The sequence below is a fragment of the Nicotiana tabacum genome, chromosome 3, assembly GCF_000715075.1.
Source record: "Nicotiana tabacum cultivar K326 chromosome 3, ASM71507v2, whole genome shotgun sequence".
Classification (NCBI taxonomy): domain Eukaryota; kingdom Viridiplantae; phylum Streptophyta; class Magnoliopsida; order Solanales; family Solanaceae; genus Nicotiana; species Nicotiana tabacum.
The window spans coordinates 187,042,543-187,066,346 of NC_134082.1; the positions used below are offsets into that span (position 1 = coordinate 187,042,543).

The window sequence follows — 23,804 nt, forward strand, 5'->3', positions numbered from 1 at the left end:
GAGGCTCAATACCATTCAACAATAAATACCTGCAAAAGGAACTGAGAACCCAAGCATTATACGGTACAATTCTGTTACAATCCCAACTGCCTATCCTTCTCTTTACTTTCTCTCTGTAAATTTCTAACCAACTTCTCTTCTTCTTCTTCTTCTTCTTCTCTTTCAAGTACTATTGTTCAGTAGCTATGGTGGAACTATTGTACTTAATTTAGTAGATTCATTGTAATATTGTTTCTTTGACAGTTGATCAATAAAGCTTGGGTTCCTCATTCTCATTTCTTCAATTCTGTTCATTTCTTGAAAGATAATTACTAGTCTATTATAAGTTGGTATCAGAGCAAGTCCTGGCACCATGACAACACCAGAAATCAGATCCAAAGTTACAGAAGAAAGTGTCAAAAAACTGGATAATCAATTACAAAATTACATGGCAGAAACTAGTAAAAAGCTAGAGTCGAATGACTCTAAAATGGATGAACTGAATCACAAATTCGATCTTTTGATGGACAAGCAAGGATGGAATTTTGGGAAGTGCTCCAACATCTGCTCATACAATAGAAGGATCTGGTAGTAGAGGTAGAATGATGGAGAATCATGAAATCCCTGTGGGGCGATTTCACTCGAGCAATTCCAACTCCAAAATCGACTGCCCTTACTTCGAAGAAGGATATCCAAAAGCTTGGTTGCGAAAGGTATTTTCATTACAATCATATAATTGATCCACAACATAAACTTGAGACTGTTGTACTGCATTTGAATGGTAGAGCAGAGGCATGATATTTTTCTTATCAATTGAGTAGGGGTACTGTTAGATGTGGTGAATTTGTGGAGGAAATCTGTAAAACATTTAATGATGCTGATAATAGCAATCTAAATCTGCTAGGAAGGTTTAAGAGGGTAGAACAAAATGGATCGGTTAATGAATATTTGGAGAGGTTTGAAGATTTGAAGGCATGGGTGTTGATTAAACATCCAACCATACCTGAAGAGTTTTTTCTGGGATTTTTTATAGAAGGGCTTAAGGAATAGATTAGACATACTGTTAAAATGCTTGATCTTTATTCATTAAGTCATGTAGTAGAAAAATCTAGACACAAGGAAGAATTAATGGAGTCAATGAATAGGAAGAAATGGTATGGAGGAAGACAAAACCCTCATCCAAGTACTTATGTTAATACTACATGGAGCAAACCTTCTATCTATGTACAGAAGGAGAATAACCATCAGACTTCAATCTCAGTGACTAAACTCTTTGAAGCTAGAAAAGCTAGGGGAGAATGCTATAAGTGTGGGGAAATATACTTCCCTGGGCATGTTTGCAAGAATAAATAACTCAACATACTGTCAGGAACAACAGAACAAGAGCAGTTAGAGGTAGAAGATCAAATGGAGAATGAGATAGTTCCTGTTAAGAATTCAGAAGCTATCATAGATGAGACAATTAGTCTCAATGAATTGTCAGAGACTATTACTTTTACAACTATCAAACAGAAGGGAGTATATAGGAAACAAGTATTGATGATCTTAGCAGATATTGGCAGCACTCACAGCTTCATAGCTAGTAGCATTGCCAAACAACTAGGATGTGCAATCCAAGAAGCTGTACCAATGTGGGTAGCTTTGGCAAATGGAGGGAACCTGATGAGTTACCACTCTTGCCCTCAATTCAAGTGGAAAACTCAGGGTATTGAATTTGAGCACAAACTGAGGTTATTAGATATTGGGGGTTGTGATGTAGTCTTGGGATTGGATTGGATGAGAAAACACAATCCAATTCTATTTAACTTTATTGCATATAGACTACAAGTGAGTGTGAAAGGAAAAAGGGTAGATTTGAAGGGATACTCTGAAGAAGGCAAACTACAGAGTATGACAACCACTGGGGTGAAATAATTATTGAAGAAAGGACAGGTGCTATGGGCACATTTGTTCACTATTAATGTACAAACCACAGAATTACCAGGTAGCATACATGACAAGATTCAAGATATTATATCTGAGTTCCTAGGAGTGTTTGCTAAACCAAAGTGCCTGCCACCAAGAAGAACTCATAATCATCAGATTCCTCTTAAACCTGAAGCAGTACCAATCAGTATCAGACCATACATGTATAATTATTTTCAGAAGAATGAGATAGAAAAGCAAGTTAGTGAAATGCTTAATAATGGTACTATACAACCTAGCCATTTCCCATTCTCTTCCCTTGTATTGTTAGTTAAGAAAAAAGATGTTAGAGATTTTGCATTGATTATAGGGAATTAAACAAAATGACAATTAAGGATAAGTTTCCAATTCCCTTGGTAGATGATCTTGTGGATGAGCTTAATGGTTCTTGCATTTATTCAAAAATTGACTTGAGAGCTGGTTATCACCAAATAAGAATTAAGGAAGGAGACATATAGAAAGCTGCCTTTAGAACACATCTAGGACACTACGAATTTAGGGCCATGCCCTTTGGCTTGACCAATGCCCCAGCCACTTTCCAAAGCCTCATGAATCATGTGTTTATACCCTTCTAAAAGAAGTTTGTATTGGTATTTTTTGATGATATATTAGTTTACAGTTCTTCAATGGAGACTCATGTATTACATCTCAGAAAAGTACTAGAGATTATACAGAAGGAGAAACTTTATGCGAAGATGTCTAAATGTGCTTTTGGACAGGATAAGGTGGAATACTTGGGAAACATTATCTCAGGTAAATAGGTTTCTACTAACCCTGCTAAAATTGAAGCAATAGTAAATTGGCCTGTACCTAAATCTGTGAAGGCCTTAAGGGGATTCGTAGGATTGACTAGATACTATAGGAGATTTGTTAAATTTTATGGAATCATAAGCAGACCATTAACTAATCTGCTTAAGAAGAATGCCTTTCAGTGGAATGAAGAAGCAGAATCATCATTTCAGCAATTAAAGACAGTTATGTCAACATTACCAGTGCTTGGTTTGGCTGATTTCACCAAGCCTTTTGTGATAGAAACTGATGCATGTGCTACTGGAATGGGTGCTGTATTGATGCAGGGAGGCAGACCTATAGCTTTTTTCAACAAAGCATTAGCACTCAAGCACAGGGGATTGCCTACTTATGAAAAAGAGTATATGGCAGTTCTATCAGCTGTAGATAGGTGGAGGCATTACTTACAAGGGGGTCACTTTATTGTTAAGACTGATCATCAAAGCTTGAAATACCTACTGGAGCAAAAGGTAACTACAACCTTACAACAAAAAGGGTTAACCAAACTTATGGGCCTTGACTATGAGGTTCAATACAAGAAGGGCAGTGAGAACAGGGTGGCAGATGCTCTCTCAAGGAGACAAGAAGATGAATCTACTCTATTAGCTATATCCAGCCCACAGGCTACTTGGCTGCATGATATTGTTGATAGTTATGAGGGGATCCTATAGCATTACAACTACTAGGAGAGTTAACCGTCAATCTTAACAACAAGGAGGACTATACTTTGCACCAAGGAGTCATTAGATACAAATAGAAGATCTATGTAGGAAAGATTGCTAATCTAAGGGAAAAGATTCTACAAACTATGCATCATTCTGCTATTGGTGGACACTCAGGGCAGCAAGGTACTTACAAGAGATTACAACTTCTGTTTTATTGGCCAAATATGAAAAAGAAGTGTGTAAATGGGTGGAGGAGTGTGATGTCTGTCAACGAGTTAAATCTGAAAATGTCCACTCACCAGGCTTGCTTCAGCCACTGCCAATTCAGGACCAGGCATGGCAAGACATATCCATGGATTTCGTGGAAGGATTATCCAATTCTAGGGGTAAAAATGCAGCGTTACTGGTGATTGATAGGTTCACCAAGTATGGTCATTTCTTGGCCATTAAACACCCATTTTTAGCTCAAGAGGTTGCAGATCTATTTCTCAAGGAAGTCTACAGATTACATGGGTTACCTAAAACAATAGTGTCTGATAGGTATCCTATATTCACTAGCCATTTCTGGCAACATCTTTTCAAGACTATGGGCACCAAATTGAACGTGAGTACAACATATCATCCACAATCAGATGGGCAGACTGAAAGGCTAAACAGGTGCATGGAAACTTATCTACGAGTGATGGTATTTGATAATCCTAAGCTATGGACCAAATGGCTTCATTTGGCGGAATAGTGGTATAACACCAACTATCATAGTGCACTGAAAATCACCCATTTTCAAGCACTGTATGGTTATCCACCACCACAATTACCTACAGGATCCTTGCCTAACACAAGCCAATCACCAGCAGAAGTGAGCGTGGCTCAGCGTTAACACATGCTACAAACACTGAAGGACAACTTGACACAAGCACAGGCTTGCATGAAGTTCTATGCAGATAGACTAAGATCAGAAAGAATACTAGAAGTGGGGGACCAAGTTTACCTAAAGCTACAGCCTTATCGTCAATCCTCTATAGATGTGCGCAGAAATATGAAATTGTGTGCCAAATACTATGGTCCATATAAGATTGAACAGAAAATAAGATCTATAGCTTACCGATTGCAGCTTTCACTCAAGTCGCAAATACACCCAGTGTTTCATGTCTCACAGCCGAAACGTCGCATAGGCTCCACCATCGTTCTAGCACAACAACCTTCCCTCTGCGATATGGAAGGAAAAGTCTTGATTCAACCAGTCGCCATTCTTCAGAGAAAAATGATAAGGGTCAACAATGGAGTTGGGGTAAAAGTATTGGTTCAATGGGCTAACTTGAGTGAAAAGGAAGTTTCTTGGGAAGATTGGAGCTACATCAAACACCGATTTCCAGAATTTGTGGCTCAACTACGACCTTGAGGACAAGGTCTTTCTTGAAGGAGACGGAGATGTAATGTTCGAAGATTCCTAAGTGACTAATTAGGAAAGTAGCCTTCTTATCTTGGAGACTTGAGCTAGATAGGGAAGAGACTTCAACTGATGGGCTTCAACTAATTAATAATGAACTCCATCTTATCAACTATTGAGGCCCAATTGGAATTAAGGCCCAATACCATTCAACAATAAATACCAGCAAAAGGAACCGAGGAGCCAAGCATTATATGGTACAATTCTGTTACAATCCCAACTGTCTATCCTTCTCTCTACTTTCGCTCTCTAAATTCCTAACCAACTTCTCTTCTTCTTCTTCTCTTTCAGGTACTACTGTTCAGTAGCTATGGTGGAACTATCGTGCTTAGTTTAATAGATGCATTATAATATCGTTTCTTTGATAGTTGATCAATAAAGCTTGAGTTCCTCATTCTCATTTCTTCAATTCTGTTCATTTCTTGAAAGATAATTACTAGTCTATTATACTTTTCCAATGATGTAGTAACGTTCATACAAATTGGTTACGTGAAGGTAAGATAAAGAGTAATTGGTTGTTATATGAAATAAATAATTGAAAAAATTAATGTTGATATCAAATTATCATGAATTGTCTTACACGACCTTTGTCAACATCTTGAAAGGGAAGGAACACATATGAGGGCTGTAGAGAATTTTTTAATCGAAAGAGCTGTATATGATTTGTAATTTTTGGGGTTGTGAATTTAGCTTTGTGAATGTACTTATAAGCACTAGCATTATCAGTGTATTTTAATTTGTTGTAATAAGTAACACATCTTATTTTTAGATTATTAGTTCTTATGAATTATGTGTTTTTTTTTAATTTCAGATTACATGTATTACTTGTTATATGAACAATTATGTGTTGTTATCTTTTAAGTGATGTAATAATTTTTTTAATATTATCATTGTATTAGAAGTTAAACTCCTTAACCATTAATCATTAGAATCTTGTGTTGTGGGATATAGGAGAAAATGACAACTTAACCATACTTATCCTCCAAAAAGTGTTTCTTGATATTTCGACTCCACTTACCTCCCCTCAGACGAAACAGGAATAGTGAACTACACATTTTATTTTCCTTTTATGGTGCTACTAACCATTTTTTACTGATAATAATGATATACGTGATTGACGGCGAAGTAAAAAAAGAACCAAAATAGTGAAATGATTATTCTTGGGTTGTTTGGGTTAAAAAGGAAAAACACTTCCATGCCTGATGAAAATGACATGTTTTCACGTTAATTGTCGCTGGTCATCATTTTTAACCATCAGATTCGACCTTTTCTTTTTTTGGAATTTGAAAACTAGATATTTCAAAAATTATTTATACATAATAACATTTAAGCTACAAAAAGTAGATAAATATAGAACATTTTACTATCAAAATTGACGTAGGACAGTTACGTACTCTACTTCATTCTGTTTTCTTGCAATGCTTCTATTCAAACGTTTACGTACTTCATGGTCTTTTCTTGCAATTCTTCTATTCAAACGCTAGTGTAAGGGGAAAAAGACACTATTTGTGCCTACCAAATTTACTCCCTAATACGTAAGATATTAGTATAAATTTTGTTTCCAATTAAGCATAGCGATAGCCCGTTTGGCCGAGCTTTTAAAATCTAACTTATTTTGAAAAGTGATTTTTTAAAAGTGTTTATTTAAAAAAAGTATTTTATTTGACTAGAGTAATTGCTTTAGTGGTAAGATTTTCAAATTTATTTTGAAAAATCTGATTTGGGTGAAGTTTGTTTTGAAGATGAAAATGTGTTTGGATATCAGTTTTCAAAACATATTTCCCAAATTTATTTTGAAAAAATATGAAACATGACTTATATCCACAAGTTCTAAAAATTATCACAAATACCCAACAGTACCATTTTCAATAACATTTATTATATTATCGCAAACCATAGTCTTGAACATAAACAAATTTGGTACAAAATTATCACTTTTATAATGAACTACATGATACACTATCAAATGACCGAGAAGACGAAGCAACATTATTACAAAACAATAAATGGCGGGCTCTTTATAAAATACAAAAGTTTGAGGTAATTTTTTTAAAAATCTAATAGTGATATTTTGGTCCAAAAGGATTTGAGATTTTGCCAAAATATAGGCAAAATCTATGGCCAAACATGTGTTTGCCAAATAAAACCCAAATTTATTTTGGCAAAATTATGGCCAACGAGTCCTTAGTATTTGATCAAGCTTTTTAAAAGTATTTTTTTTTCTTAAAAATATTTATTAAAAAAATATTTTAGAAAAATTACTTTTTTCTACTTATAAGAAATTACCTCTATTCAAAAATATTTTTTTACCTTCTAAAAATTTAGTCAAACATTTTACCTTCTAAAAAAATATTTGTGACAAAAAAAACAGTACGTAATATTTAGCAAACAGACTACTAGATGGATTCATAGTGGGGTCATTGTAGAAAGCCACCATGTATAAGTTATTTTCTACACAGCACCCAACGGTACAGTCGGTATAAATTCAAATCAAATAATGGAAATTCTTGACGAACTTTAACGTTCTACTAGGAAAAATTGTATATTTGGTTCCCTATATTAAAGGGATTAAATTAGGACTCTTCTATGTACCAAACACAAAACAAGTTTTATCATATGAAAGAAGATATACTCAACCCTTAAAGCAGTGTTTATCTTTTGTCTTTGTCCAGTTTGGAGACACAAAAGTAAAGGTAAAACAACACATCCCAACTTTTCTTGTCTGTAATCAACTGTTTTGGAGTACTGCTTCTGTCTTGTGGCTGAGAGTTCTTCACTACTTCTAACTTTCCCAATTTTCACTATTTTTTTAATAGTGTTTTTTTTTTACTTCATAAAGTTTGAATCTTTATGTACCAATTTGTGTATTGAAAGATGTGCTCTTTTCATGCCTTTTGAACTTTTCCATGATGGGTCTTCAGTATTTGACCGTCTTGCTTTTTTGATACTACTCTTTTTGCAGGTTTTTGTTTGATATGTGTTTTTTTTCCTTCTCTTACTCTGTTTTTCTGCATTCTCTTTTTGAAGTATAGTTTTAAGTTTTTGGTTCTTTTGGTTGTTGGAGATCTTCTATGATTTCTGTTAAAATCATGACTTTTATGGGTTTTACAGAGGTTTAACAAAAGTTTGTAGCAAAAAAGAGAGAAGAACAGGAAGCAGAAAGTTTGAGTTCTTGGAGTTTCTGCTACTGATGACATGATGCGTGGAACTTATGTAACGATTTTGTTGGTATTTGCAATTTTTGCTGTTCAAGATTGCAAAGGGTTTACTGATCCTCGTGATGGTAATAATAATTTCTCAGTGTTTTCAATTTAGTGTACTTCAAATAATGGTTATGATGTGTGTGTTGTGTGTTAATGTCTCCATAATTTAAATTTGTATCATTTATGTCATCTTTTGTGTATTCACAGTTCTACTTTCGTATAAATTAGGTGAAGTTCATGACTTTGTTTTCTTTTCTTGTTCTGCAGTTTTTGCTATAAATAGTTTGTATACAAGTCTGGGCTACCCATTGCTTCCTGGATGGGTGCCATATGGATTAGACCCTTGTGGTGATAAGTGGCATGGTGTGCTTTGTGTCAACTCCAATGTAACTGCAATGTAAGAATTCTCTCTTTTTTCTTTCTTGTGTTTCTCACATGGTTAGATGCGTTAATGATAGATTTCCTTTTTTTTGGCAGAGTACTAAATGATTCAAATTTGGGAGGTGAACTAAGTGAGGGCATAGGAAGCTTTGCTTCAATCATACAAATGTTGGCGCCTTCTTTATCTTTATGAATGCATTGATTTAACTTCATGAGTTTCACCTTGTCATGCTTTTCTGGCTTTAGCTAATTCCTATGTGTTGATGAAATCAGAAATCTCAGCAACAACCATATTGGTGGCAGTATACCATCCAATTTGCCTGTTACCGTCAAGACCTTGTAAGTTGTTAATCTTTGTCCTTGCCAAGCTTTTCCACCAGTTTATAGGTTATTAGCCCAACCTATATCCTATGTTGCTCGGACTCTCCGAAAATGTCGCCGGGTGTGTGTCGGATCCTTCAAAAGTAGTGTATTTTTGGAGGATCCGACACGGGTGCGGCGTCATTTTGGAGAGTCCGCGCAACATAGCCTATATCCACATTTTTATCCTATTATGGTATTTGTGTATATATAGGTCTCTCTCTGGTAACCAGCTTACTGGGAGCATTCCAGACACCATATCCTCGTTAGGGCAATTATCAGACTTGTAAGTTTTATTTACTTGACTTATGTTGATAGTCTTTTTTTAATGACCATATTTCTGTTTTCAGTACGTTTATTTCTTTCCATGTAGGTCGCTGAACAACAATCATCTTAATGGAGTTATTCCAGATGCCTTCCAGCAGCTTAAGAGTTTGATTAATATGTAGGCATACTTCTTTTAGCTTTTAACCTTTTTCGCTAGTGATGAAGTTCCGTTTTCAGTGCTGTTTATATTTATCCCTTCATGTTCTTATTCTGCAGGGACTTATCTGGGAACAGTTTAAGTGGTCAGCTGCCTCCTTCAATGGGGAATTTGCCGTCACTTATTACGTTGTATGTATTTCTCCTTGTTCGTATGATAATCAGGGGAATCTACTTTTCCGGCTATGTGAAATGAGTGCTATCTTCTTTCGAGACACTTATAGAAGTTCAAATATGTCCTTAATTACTTCAAAAGTCGAACAAAAGTTTCGCTCATACATAATTTAAAATGAGAAGAAAGGTAAATATAGTTTGTGTAGCATATGGAACTATTGTATGGACCCATCAGAAAAAAAATATTGTATGGTTCTGCTGAATGTTGGTTCGTCCAGATGTCTTTCTTGTGAAGAAGCCAACTGATGGATATTGAAGAATACTTTATAACTGATTGATTTTGTCTAGTATCTCAATTCCCAACCACTATACTTAATATACTTGAATGGTATCAGGATGTTAACTAATTGCTGACCTGAACTTGTGAATGTAGTATTGATTGTGAATTTTATACAGTTTTGAGTATTATGTTTGGCCATTTGCAGACACTTGCAGAACAATCAGCTTTCTGGGATCCTTGATGTTTTGCAAGATCTTGCTCTAACAGATTTGTAATCTTCTCGACTAATAGTTTTTCCGTCATTATGGATAATGCTTTTAACTATGTCATCATCTGCTCAAGGTTGTGCTTATAATTTGGTCACGTTCTTGTTCTGCAGAAACATAGAGAATAATTTGTTCTCTGGGCCTATACCATCAAAATTGTTGAGCATCCCCACCTTCAGGTAAAACCTAGGAATTTTGGCCGTATCTATTTTGAAATTTCTTTTGAACTGATTGAAATCCATTTTATTCAGTCTTCAAGTTCTGAATATGAACTGGAGTATCTTTTTTCTCTTTGTTTTAATTTGGCGTCATCTCTCTGTATTTTATCCAAATTTTTGGAGGTCTTTAGGGCTAGAGATATAAGGGGAGCCTTGGCGTAACTGGTAAAGTTGCTGCCATATGACCAGGAGGTCACGGGTTTAAGCCGTGGAAATAGCGTCTTGCAAAAATGCAGGGTAAGGCTGCGTACAGTAGACCTTTATGGTCCGGCCCTTCCCCGGACCCCGCACATAGCAGGAGCTTAATGCACCAGGCTGCCTTTTTTTTTTTAGGGCTAGAGATAAGATTGCACTATTATGATATGAAGATATTTGATGTAGCTGTGCTTGTAACAGATTTTTATGGGAAGCCAGTATAACTGCTGTTTCTCATGAACTGACAATTAGACCAGGAGTAGATTAAATAAATTGGTACAGTGGCTGGAAAAGGGGTACTAATATGCATGGTCTTTTTGATGAAGACTGCATATGAACCACCTTATGAATTACTCTTTAATCAATCAATCAACTATCTGCAATCCCAATTAGGGGCTGTTATTAGTCGTCTTTATCCGCTCTACTTTATGCATCATCCTCTAAATCACTCATAACTTTAGCTAAATTCTATTTTCTGCGAGAATTATCATATATAGGTGGTGTTTGTTGTGAAAATTCTTGAGGTTTTTGAAGGACCTTTTTGATAAAACTGACAGTCTTGAACAATTTGATTGGTCAAATTGAACTTACAACAACAACAACCAAAACAAAAAACAGTGTAATCCTACATTACAAGTGGGCCCTGGGGGTTAGATTGAACTTACAATGGATGAATAATCAACATGAAACATTTCTTGATAGGCTAGCCTTAGACATGGCCTTAATAGTCAGTTGGTGCACTTTAGGGAAGCCAGTTGGATTAGCTTTTTTCTTATTTCATGAAAAGTTCTTTTTGCATACTTATATACGTCGCTACCTCACATGGTGAATTCTATATTTTTGGTCAGACGTGCAGGGAACCCCTTTAACACTACTATCATCCCTTCACCGCCCGTGATATCGCCTTCTCCAGCACCATTTGCAGTGCTTTCTCCAGATGTAGCCCCTTCACAGCCATTTACTGTACCATCAGGACAAGGATTACAACACTCTGGAGGGCAAAAGAGTAGTAATTCAACCAAACACGTCAAAGTTATTGCTATAGCCGGATTACTTACCCTCGTCATACTTGGATTGGGTGTTTGCCTTTTGATGTCTCGATTCTTAAAAAGAAGAAGAGAGTCCCAAAAAGAAACCAAGAGGCATCATGCATATAGTTCATCCAAGGGGAGCCCTAAACACGATCATTCCGTGCAAAAACCTTATTATGATGCAGAAAAAGGTAAATAGTACATTTGTGTACTTTCTTCTTATGGATTTCTGTTTATCATTGCTTACCTATTGTTCTTAATGGCATTGCGATGACAATATGGATATGTTCAAAAGAAGCAGGTCTGAGGCCAGTGACTGGAAATAGGAAAGCTCAAGGGAACATCTCAATGAATACTTCAGAGGCTGTGCAACATAAAGGCATGAAGAGTACAACATCATATACAGACGATGATCTAGATTCGGAGATGGAATCGACGGTATCAGATATTCTTCCGCCACCGCCACCACCTTTTCTTTCAGCTCTTTCTGCTGAGAGGATGGTTGTAAATCCAATTTTGCCCCCAATTACATCTGTCAGACATGCTATGAAGAATGTAAATTCGGCAGAGTTCTTCACCATTGCCTCTCTTCAGCAGTATACAAATAGCTTTTCTCAAGATAATCTTATTGGAGGAGGCATGCTTGGCACAGTCTACAGAGCCGAGTCTCCCAAAAAAGTAAGCATCTTTATGTTTCACCAGCTTCACATCAGTAGATACTGTGTGACATTTTCAGTTTCATTTCGCCCTTTAAAGGTGGAAATTACTCGTATTTGTATTAAAAGCATGGTTTGCTGTACTGAAGATAAACCTTAAAGGTTTAAGATAAACCTTTAAGTGGTAGCAGGCATTTCTATATACATCGTACTGAAGATGTTTGATGGGTCCATTTTCGTTAAATTCGAGTTCTGCATAGCAGTAGTAGTCCAACCTTATAGATGGCAACAGTTTCCTTTTGTAGACTGTAGATAAACCTAACACGCCTCTTGATGTTCTGAATTAGTTTCCTGCTTTCCCGTTACCTCTTTGTATTCCTCGTGTTTGTATAACCTATTTAGTTTCCGTCAATCAGAAGGCGCTGACACTTAGCTATTTCTTGATGTTCTTTGTTTTGTTAGCTATTGGCAGTCAAGAAACTGGATACTGCTGTGACCAGGCGTCAAAGTGATCAAGAATTTGTTGGGATGGTGTCCAATATATCTGGACTTAAGCATGAAAACATTGTAAAACTTGTGGGTTACTGTTCGGAGCATGGGCAGCGGCTACTTGTGTATGAGTATTGTAGATATGGTACTCTCCACGAAGCATTGCACTTAGATGATGAGATCCACAGAAAACTTTCCTGGAGTACTCGTGTACGTATTGCACATCAAGCAGCAAGAGCACTAGAGTAAGAATGGAAAAATGCTGAATGATACTAGCCTTTAAGCGCTTGGAACTTGTTTTAATGATGTGTAGATCTCAATTCTGCTGATCAAATGTCTGTTAAGTCAGCTCTGCTTGTTTCCAGCTTAAATCTTTGCTGTCCCAAAATTTATTCTTGTAGCACAATCCTTAGCTTGTAATCATTTAGGGATTGAGTTGCTTCTTGCTGTTTCACTGAAAAGGTACTTGCATGAAGTTTGTCACCCACCTATTGTCCACCAGAACTTCAAGTCCGCTAATGTTCTCCTCGATGATGAGCTTGCTGTGCGTATGTCAGATTGTGGTTTGGCACCTCTGATGTCATCTGATTCTACAACACAGGTGATCCATACGTTAACATTTCTGATGATTGGTTGATTGTTTGAAAATAGAATCTGGAATCCAATTTCACTTCTTCCCACAAAACAGAAACAATTATAACAGGAGATTCTTGGTATTTATTCTGAATTCATAATAGCATGTTAGCCTTTTGGTATGTTATCTTCATTGAACTTGTAAGCACTTCTTTTAAACTTTTTTAGAAACTTGATTCTTTTACTTCCTGGTTTCAACCAGCGGCCCCATTAATATGGAAACTTGGTGCCGAAGCATGAATTAGCTGCTAAAAGTTGGTGCAATCTGTTAATAAAGATTGTTTGCGGCTGTTTCGTGGGCATAAAATGAAAGGACAAGAGCTGGTGTTTCTGCTAATTTTTGTTGGCAACAAAAGCTGACCATCTTAATTTGTGAGTGAATAAAGTGTTAATGACTTCAGTGTAACTTTTAGTTGCAAGGATGCGGCTATGGTGCTCCTGAACTTGAACTGGGAAGCTATTCTTGTCAGAGTGATGTTTATAGCTTTGGAGTTGTTATGCTAGAGCTTCTCACGGGAAGAAAATCTTACGACAGGTTAATTTTGTTTCGACAGATGTATTTGAAAACTTTTTGTTATTGTTGAAACTGCATATTTTTTGTACAATAATACATCTTTTGACTTTGAGCTCATTAAAATATGATTTCCAGGTCCCGTCCTAGAGGGGAGCAGTTGCTGGTTCGATGGGCTATTCCACGGCTGCATGATATAGATGCATTATCAAGAATGGTTGATCCTTCCCTAAATGGTTCTTATCCATCGAAGTCTTTGTCTCGGTTTGCTGACATAATTTCCTTGTGTATTCAGGTTAGTTTCTTCTTTTACAGGTTTTTCTTGGCTCTATAATGAAGTGTCAAGTTCCACTTTCAGTGTTGAGTTACTGTTCATAAAATGAATAAGAGGCTCTGATCCAGTTAAATTCCAGGTTTTTGATAAATCAGGGGTTAAGTATAGCAGTAGATCACTGACTCTGTTTTGGATTCAATTACTTCACCGGAGACTGCATATAACTATGAGGAATAGTTTCAAGGCCGGCTCTAATGTCATAGCTAATAAGGCTTGAGCCTTAGGCCCCCAAATTTGGGAGGCCCCATATTTTAGAAATAATAGGTTTATAGGTATTTAAAAAAAATTGTACTTTGGTACAAAAGTGAACTTTTTTCATATAAAAGGAAATAATTGTTTTTAGATATATGTACATAAAATAACCATTTGACTTACTTAAAAATAGGTAGTATGAATAGTTTTCTAATGTGTGAATTGAAATTGATTTGAGAAGAAAAATAGCACAAGTAAAAGATACTACTTTAATCTATGTACTCAATTGAAAAAAGACTTGATTCTTTTCTAATGCTTTGTTTGCTTATAGTATAATGTTAATAGTTCTTATAACAATTGCTTCAGTAGAAAGAAGTTTTTCAATATTAAAATTGATAAAATCTTAGCTAAAATCAACAATGTCTGAAGAAAGATTGAGTGAGTTGGCTAAATTATCAATTGAAAATTATTATCGATTTTTCATCTCAATACGCTAGAAGAATAGAATTCAAATAAAATATATATTATTTTTTTACAAAAAATAAAACGGAAAGGGTCATATTTATCCCTGTACTCTTTAAAAATGGTTATATTTGTCCTTCGTTATACTTTTTTGATATATTTATCCTTACCATTATACGTTAGGATCATATTTATCCTTGTACTCTTCAAAGAAGGTTACATTTGTCGTTCGTCGTACTTTTTGACATATTTATCCTTACACTTATACTTTAGGATCATATTTGCCCCTCATCCATTAAATCCTCATGTCCCACCTTTGTTTTCCTACATGGTGCCTGTGTGGATTTCTTTTTCCTCCAATTTAAATATGGTCGCCTATTTAAGATAATTTAATCCGCTCACCCAATTTAAATATGGTCACATATTTAAGATAATGTTCTTTTTCAGCTCCATATTTTTCGGATAGCAGCGGCAACATATTGGCAAACAAGAACTTTGAACTCAAAATCACTAATCTGATACAACTTACAATTATTGCAGTAACCAAATTAAATTACGAGAAGTTGCACAACAATGGAATTAATGACAAAGGTCCGTGCTTAAAATAGAGCACTGCCAGAAGCCTAATATTGTCTAGGATGGTTTCCTCAAACATATTTTTTCTCGAAAAGAAAATATTGCTCCCTCCTCTCATTTTATATGAAAGAATTCGATTACAAGGGTCAAAACATCTAGTTTTTTTTGTGATTTGGGTATATAATTTTCATGTTTTTCAAAAATAAAATAAAATTACATATTTAAAAAAGTATATCTAAATAATTCAACTTTTTGGATGGCAGAGTCATGATTTAAAGTTTATGGGTTCTGATCTTGCTCATAGCTCATTTTAGTTATTAAGTTCGTAATTAAATATTTATACATATTTAATGTATTTCCTAATAAGAACACAAATCTAAACAAAAGCTATAGAGTTCATTCAAACCATACCTAATACTCTAGCTCCACCCCTTATCTTCGACCTGGTTTAACATAAACCTACAATGACGAATAATATTAGAGTAATGTGAATTATCAGAATGAAGCCACTATATTTTATATATTGGCTGCCCAAAGACACAAATAAGTGCAGACAACCAAATTATGGTTTATGGTTAAATTAAATTATCTTAAATAGTTGACCATATTTAAATTGGAGGAAAAAGAAATCCACATAGGCACCATGTAGGAAAACAAAGGTGGGACATGGGGATTTAATGAATGAGGGGCAAATATGATCCTAAAGTATAAGTGTAAGGATAAATATGTCAAAAAGTATGACGAAGGACAAATGTAACCCTCTTTGAAGAGTACATGGACAAATATGATCCTAAAGTATAACGGTAAGGATAAATATATCAAAAAAGTATAACGAAGGACAAATATAACTATTTTTAAAGAGTACAGGGATAAATATGACCCTTTTCCGAAAATAAAATAAAAATTAGGCCTCACATTAAACTTTGGCTTTAGGCCATACATGTGCGTGAGCCACCCCTAAATATTTTATAGAACACATTTCATTTTACCTGTAGCATTTTGCTCTTTTGGTTGATAGAATCGTATGATTTGTCTAACATAAAGTTAATGAAAGCGCATAGTTCACTCCTTAATAATCAACATCCTCAGGGAAAAATGTTGTTTTTGATGTTAAAGAATTCTGCAATTAGTGAAATTTCTAGAGACAGGAAGCTAAGGAATTCCGTTAAATCAATATTTCATAATCCTTCTAGCTCAACAGGAAAACAAGCTCTAATGTTGGAAGATCAGAATAAGGTGATTTGAGAGAAACCTCTTTCTAGTTAGTATTAGCTATTTAGGCTGAGTCAATCTTAGAATTAACTCAATCAAGGGGGAGAATTTTTTCAAGCCATGCTAAAAGCTAAATTGCCATTTTTTGGGGTAAGAAGCTAAATTGCCATTTTGCTATAGCTAGAAAAACATAGTGAATGTCTGTGATTGAAGTTTTTCAAGCTGTCAGCTTTCGCTCATGTCCTTTCTCTTTGTTGGGCAGTCGGAACCTGAGTTCAGGCCACCAATGTCTGAAATCGTGCAGAATCTCCTGCATATGATCTAAAGGTATCATCAAGGCAGCAATGCAGTGAAACTGCTCTAGTAGAGAAAACTAGCAATGCTGTTTCCGGCTAGTATCTTTTAGCATAGAGGGATTTCAAGTAGTTCCAAAGGAGATATCTTTACACTACATTTTCGTTTGCCAAGTATTGTGTGCTAACATCAGTAGTGTAATGTAAATAACACTATGCTGTTAAGTTACTTGATGAGTGATTCTTTTTGACATCTCGATGAGAAGAGAAAGACGGTCATTCTTTTACCCCCTCGCCTTAGTGTAATCGAGGAGTTTGTAATCGAAAAGTTCTGTTTATAGTTCATATATGGTGATATGTAATATTTCGTGCAAATTCTTTCCTTAATATCTTGTAATCACTTGTATTATTTACTGTGTAGAGGTTATGTCTGTTATAGTCTAATAGGTTCCATCTTTTGTTTAATTTTATGGGAAGGTGGTAACAAGTTAAAAAGTTGTAGTGAAAGAATTCCTTGGTGCAAGGCAGTGTTTTCAATTTTCCTGGTAATTTGGTTAACCTGTTGGAATGGTTAAATTATAATGAATTATAAAAAGGTTTATACAATTAGTGATGAAAACAGAGGTCATAACTAAAATCTCAAGCATTTTAGGCAAGGTCATTCTGTGGTCGTTTAATGTAATTTTGGATCTCTTGCTAATACTGCCTATTAAACAGTTCGCTATGTAAATAGCGTAAAATTGAACATCCAAGAACCCACCAACAAGGGTTATGGAGTGGTAAGTACTTCATCCCTAATTAGAGGTTATGGAGTTGCTTTTGTTAGGGAACGCTTTATCCCTCAATGTGGGACTTTCCGACACGGATTCGAATTTAATCGGACCCTAATGTGGATAACGGACACCGGGTGAAAAAACAGGAAGAAAAAAAGAAAACACTTTATTTATTGTTTTCCATGAGTGTTGATAATTTCAAAATAAGCATATTTCTCGGATAAAATGGTAACAGACCATTTTTATATGCCTCTTTAATATAGACTCCTATATTCTAATTATAATAAAGTATAAGCAACTAATGTTACCAAATCTTCTCAGCTTAATATTGAACAATTCATCAGTTTCATGTCACACCGGCGTGACTGACACCCGGTACCATACTAGTTCGAGCGAGCCACTCTGCAACTCTTGAATGCTGGACGTAACCCATAACATAGGCCAACATGGTTGAACTCTGTCATACTATAAGCTATCATGACCAACATGGCTGCAACTCGTAATATATCATCGGCGACCAGGTGTCGTATCAGCTAGCCATTATACTCAAAATATTAATACATGTTCGGGCCGAGGAGGCCACCATGAGTATCAATACCGGACAACCCAAAAAGAAAACATAAATGAGGACCGACAAGACCACTAACATACTGTACATACTGAACATGTGTCTACAAAGCCTCTAAGAGTATCTGACATCAAAATGTCATCGGGACAGTGCCCCGACTTACCCGTAAGTCTATAACAAAATCTGATATCATGACCTCTAGACTCGGCTATACTCTGGAAGAGATGGAGCATTACCGATTTCCCGCTGAATATCAATCCTTTCTACTCTGAGGGCTCGTCAAAATGATTACTTGCACCAACAGGCATGAAGTGCAGCGCCCCAACAATGGGACTTAGTACAATGAGATGTACCAAGTATGTAAGGCAGAAAGCAATACATATAAATAAATTCTGAAAATTGAAAAGCATGAATAATACAAAAATAGTGTGCTGAATGATAAGAATAAAAGTGAGCTTACCACACACTCTAGATCGACTTACTAGATCGCCAATGGCGGATGTAGAGTATAGTTATTGGGTTCCCAAGAATCCAGTAACTTTTGCATAGACCCTGTATTTTTATTAAAAAACTATTAAATATCTATAAATATATAATTGTGAACCCAGTTATTATTGTATATTAATTTGAGATTACAATCGGAACTAATAAACTTCAAATCTTGGATCCGCCTTTATAGATTGCTATCACTTGGACCACTTGGTCCTTCAATCTGATTGAACAACTCAACCTATCATAAGATTTTGAACTATTTCTATTAATCGTTGATCTCCTGTTGCATCATCGTTGTTACTCATTATCAGAACACAAAGTGGTTCTTACGGGTAGCAACGTAGACCATCTGTAAGGCACACTACAACATTACTATCTGGTGGCACGTCGCGTAGCAAAGCAGACCGTCCATACGACTCAAAATATTTGGGTCGGACCATGCGTACATGATAACGCCCAACTATGTCTTTCAAAGGACAAAGCAATCGCTGCAAATATAATCCGATTTTAAGTCCGGAATCGAATTCTCAGGGAACTAACCTATCTATTACACTCTTCGGTAATGTTATTATCAACTCAATCAATCTCTACATGCAAGATTTTTGATCAATAAAGATTGGTTTTTTTTTGTTTAACTACTTCAACTACTATTAAAAACAACAGTAAGCTAAAACAAAGAGAATTCAATGGTAAAGAGGTATAGGGCAGTGATTTCCCCAATTGCGAGTTTAGGTCTTGATCCCATGTAATGTAGGCTAAGAGACGGGTAGGATATATTTAGATATAGTGACTAAACTCCCTAAGCACTTTTAATACAATTACATTAAACTTAAAGATCATAGTTGTGCCAACTAAACACTCCACCTCATTATCAACCATTATCATTGTTTATAACCCATATTTTTCTTTTTCTTTTTCTTTTTCAATTTCCACACCTTTTCTCTATCTCAATGATTCCACTCAAAAACTAAACTACCACCCCACACTTTTACTTTTTCATACTTCCATTACCGTTCAAGTGCTTATTGGGAGGTAAAAGGGTTCAAACAACAAGCTATTCAAACAATTGGGTAAGGTTCGCAATGTGGTTGCCAAAGAAATAAGCTTATAGGCTCAACGGGGTTAACTACGATGTATTGCATTCAGGTGGGTTTACTTTATATATCTGGCTCAACAAAGAAATGCCTATATCACTTCTAAAACTGAAAGAAACTACTATTTTGCTTTGCAAACACACATGGCAAGTTCTAGGCATCAAATATGAATATGGAATACAGTAAAACTCACACACACATGGCACGTGACTCACTCCGGATTGGGTTATCAAGACATTCTCTTTTGAGTGTTCAAGTTAGATACAAACGTACAATTTTAAGGCACTCTAATAGGATTTAACCAATGAAGCTAGGCGTTATACTCTAGTGTCTATTGTGTTCAGGTGTAAAAAATTGATTTTTCGCTCATAGCCCATTAATCCTAACCTAAAACTAAAAAGAACAAAAACAAAAACTACATATACTCGGTTCAAGCTAAACTCTTGGAAAAGAAACGTGGCCAAAAGAAAAACCAAGGGGGAGTTACTACACTACCTAAAAATAAAATAAAAAAATCCTTTTGGTCTTTTCTCTAGACTACTTCCCTCAAGAAAATTGTCTAACGGATCCGTCATCAGGAAGAGTCTCCATATTCCAATTTTTTTTTCCCGACTTAGTCCCTTAAGAACCCCGCCGAAAGAGATCCGTCGTCGGGACAAGTCACTTACTATTTTAGCTTTCCTAATGAACTATTACTCTACATCAAAACAATCAAAACAAGACAAAACAAGCAAAATCAAACAGTCAATTATTACAATTACAAACATACAATGAAGTATCCCCACCCCACACTTAAAATGAAGACATGTCCCTATGGCTTAAAATTTAAAAAACAGTGAGGTTAAGGAACTTCCCTGAAGGCTCACTCCTTATCGGAGACAGTGTCTGGGTTCACGTTGCACGCACGTCCCAGCACTCTCAACTAGCCCAAGAATTTTTCTCCGATTTCACTTGCCTCTCAGCCACCGTATCAACACGGACACCCAAATCAGTGACCGAGGTATGCAACCCAGCCATATCCTGCTCCAAAGCTGTCATACGAGTGCTCCGGCATGGCTGTGATGGGCCTGCCACATCAGCTCTCAGAGGAGGGGGAACCTCAGCTACCTCAGCATCATCATCATTATCAGCCGAATCATCATCAGAGTCATCAACATTCACCACCGGCTCTCGTCCAATTCTAATTTTTCTCACTCGGAATGGGGCTTTTAGTGGCAATCTCCTATCAACCCGAGGGTCTTCGAGGACTCGAGCAATACGACACAGTCGAGTGATCAACGAAGGGAAGTAGTGGCCCTTGGTTAGCTCAGGTGATCGAATAAACATCTCTTTATGAATGAGCCGGGCCACATCAAAATCACTGTGGGACATAAAACATTGGATTGCGGACGCCCGTGGTAGATTAATATCTGTCGTGTTGCTGGATGGAAACAATCGACTGTTGACAATGGTGAGCCAACACTTGGCCTCCCAGTTCAGACAGTGGGAGTTGAGAGTAATCCTGTGCTTGATCCATAGGTGTTCTCCGTCCGGCACACAGATATTATCAAGAAGAGTGCCCCACAAGGCTCGTGATCCGCTAAAAGTACAAAAAGGATCAAATTCACCCCGAAACATAGGCAGCCTGTATACTTTGTGGATGGCGTCAAGGGATGTATTTATCGGGGTATTGCGCACCATCACAACCCCATTCTCATATTCTGGCAAGTTCGCATAGAACTCCCTTACTAGTTGAACATTAGCCTCCTCCTGTACCTCGAAGAAGATGTCCATCTGACACCGTCGCAACTCATTAAACATATTGGGGCATTCCACCTCCAAAGCCATTTGATCAATGTGCACCTCAGGTTGTAGCTTCTTGGCTGCTTTCTGGTTGTACCTATCCTCCACTGCCCTGGATACAAACCGAGTGCTATTGAACTGAGGTGCAATGGCTTGGCTCCTAGCTTGGGAGGAGCTTCCCGGTCCACTAATGGAGGGTTCGGTGTTTCGTCTCTTCGTGGAAGAACTCATTGTACCTGTCATACAACAAAATGCCTATTAGTGAGTGCACAAAATATGTGACTGTATGGTTACTCAGACTTCACCATAACCATGTCACAATAGCTCCTTATATCTCCATTGGGGCAATTTCCCAAACACCTTGTGAGCAAGGCACTATCCAGACACGTATAGCCCTCATGGGTACATCAAAGCTCCTCCCCAATCAAGTATACTACCACACCAACACACCCCACACTTATTTCATTCAATCACTCACCAATAACACCGTTCAAACATGCAATGCACATCCCCTTCACCAATCAAACTCAAAAACGAAATTGAAAAGCAAAAACAAGAAGAAAAAGAGTATACCAACAAGTACATCCCAACACAACATAAAACTACATAAACTACAATACAATACAACATAATACTAAAGAAAAGAGAAAGAAGAGGTGAAACATACCGTAGTTGAAGAATGGGGAGAGGAATGGAAGTGGGAGATGTTAGTATGAGGGAAGAAGAAGAAGGAGAGAGTATTGGAGGGGTTAGGGTTGAGGGAGAGAGAGAAATTGGAAATATGGGGGAGGGGATCGGTGTTTTGGGTTTAAGAGGGGGGGGGGGGTTGTAAAATTAAAAGAAGAGGAAAAGAAATACGAAAAACAGAAAAAAATAAAAAAAGTTAAAATTATCTGGGACCGACCGCGGTCCACCGCGGCCACGGTGGGTTTCAAAATCTGAGGCAGAAAGTTTATGTCTCACGGCGGTTTATCGCGATCTACCGCGGTCGCAGTGAGATGAAAAATCTGAGGCAGAATGTTTGCCTTCCACCGCGGTTTACCGCGGTTCACCGCGGTCGCGGTGATGGCGCTGATTTTTTTTTTAATATATGAAGTTACATGAACACACTAACAACACACTCGTGGGTTGCCTCCCACGCAGCGCCTGATTTAGCATCGCGGCACGACGCAAGCATTTGATCATCACTCCTCATCCGCGCACTAGGGCTCTCCCAAAGTGATTACCACTCTATCCCCTTTTTCTTCAGCCATGCCAAGGTAATGTTTCAACCTTTGCCCATTTACTATGAACTTGTTTGTCCCATCTTCTGATTCAATATCTACAGCTCCACTCAAGAACAATTGCACACTCTGAAGGGTCCTAACCATCGGGACTTTAACTTACTTGGGAAAAATCTCAATCTCGAGTTGTATAACAACACTAGATTTCCGGGTTTGAAATTTCGATCCAAGATATGCTTATCATGCATTAATTTCATCCTTTCTTTGTATAATCTAGCACTCTCAAAGGCCTGGAACCTGAATTCCTCTAGCTCATGTAACCAGTGATTCTGTTAGTACCTGTTGTCTCCATGTCTAAGTTTAACTGCCGCAATGCCCAAAGTGCTTTATGCTCTAGCTCAACTGGGAGGTGGCATGCCTTGCCAAACACCAACTTGTACAGTGACATACCAATTGAGGTTTTGAAGGCTGTGCAGTATGCCCACAATGCATCATCCAATTTCTTTGCCCAGTCAGTCCTTGTTGCATTCACTGTTTTTGTGAGGACACTTTTAATCTCCTTGTTGGACACTTCAACTAGCCCGCTCGATTGTGGGTGGTACGGGGTGGTCACTTTATGACGAACTCCATATTTTTCCAACAGTCGTGCGAATGCTCTATTGAAGAAATGGGTTCCGCCGTCACTGAGTATAGCTCTTGAGGTACCAAAACGCGTGAAAATGTTCTTCTTCAGAAAATCTAGTACCCCTTTAGCATCATTGGTCGGGAGAGCCACTTCTTCGACCCACTTGGAGACATAGTCAACTGCTACCAATATGTACTTGTTACCATACGAGCTGACGAATGACCCCATGAAGTCAATCCCCCACATGTCAAAAATCTCCACCTCTTGAATTGTGGTCATTGGCATCTCGTGTCTACGAGATATGTTGCCAGTTCTTTGGCATTCATCGCAGCTTTTAACCCAAGCATGTGCATCCTTGAACAGAGTAGGCCAGTACAATCCTGACTCCAACACCTTAGCTGCTGTCCGAATTCCTCCAAAGTTTTCACCATATGGTGAAGCATGGCAAGCCTGCAAAATATAATGTTGATCTTTCTCGGGGATACACCGCCGGATCATGTTATCTACACATAT

General features: G+C 37.0%; 2 protein-coding genes across 8 annotated transcripts; both read left to right on the forward strand.

Moving 5' to 3' along the window:
• The first annotated feature begins 4,278 nt into the window (after positions 1-4,278).
• LOC142178442 (uncharacterized) lies at positions 4,279-4,797 on the forward strand. The gene has a single exon (XM_075247950.1). It carries the CDS (start codon positions 4,279-4,281, stop codon positions 4,795-4,797), a length of 519 nt encoding a protein of 172 aa, XP_075104051.1.
• A 2,556-nt stretch (positions 4,798-7,353) lies between these two features.
• Positions 7,354-17,109, forward strand: LOC107821255 (protein STRUBBELIG-RECEPTOR FAMILY 3). Of its 7 annotated transcripts, none has more exons than XM_075250300.1 (17): positions 7,354-7,538; positions 7,957-8,128; positions 8,316-8,445; positions 8,526-8,597; positions 8,703-8,768; positions 9,004-9,075; positions 9,163-9,234; positions 9,333-9,404; positions 9,872-9,937; positions 10,046-10,111; positions 11,194-11,567; positions 11,672-12,054; positions 12,495-12,766; positions 12,984-13,122; positions 13,568-13,689; positions 13,804-13,960; positions 16,704-17,109. In XM_075250300.1, exons 2-17 carry the CDS (start codon positions 8,041-8,043, stop codon positions 16,764-16,766), a joined length of 2,214 nt encoding a protein of 737 aa, XP_075106401.1. In that variant the 5' UTR covers positions 7,354-7,538; positions 7,957-8,040; the 3' UTR covers positions 16,767-17,109. The 7 variants fall into 7 exon arrangements, with proteins under 7 accessions (XP_075106401.1, XP_075106404.1, XP_075106405.1 ...); XM_075250303.1 differs by having other exon boundaries at positions 11,675-12,054; XM_075250304.1 differs by having other exon boundaries at positions 11,678-12,054.
• Positions 17,110-23,804: the final 6,695 nt, after the last annotated feature.

Bases quoted from the DNA above. Each gene is read 5' to 3' on its own strand.
- LOC107821255 (XM_075250300.1), top strand. From the start codon at position 8,041: ATGATGCGTGGAACTTATGTAACGATTTTGTTGGTATTTGCAATTTTT. The intron at 9,235-9,332 runs GTAGGCATACTT...CTTATTCTGCAG, and splicing joins CTTAAGAGTTTGATTAATAT to GGACTTATCTGGGAACAGTT. The intron at 10,112-11,193 runs GTAAAACCTAGG...ATTTTTGGTCAG, and splicing joins TTGAGCATCCCCACCTTCAG to ACGTGCAGGGAACCCCTTTA.
- LOC142178442 (XM_075247950.1), top strand. From the start codon at position 4,279: ATGCTACAAACACTGAAGGACAACTTGACACAAGCACAGGCTTGCATG.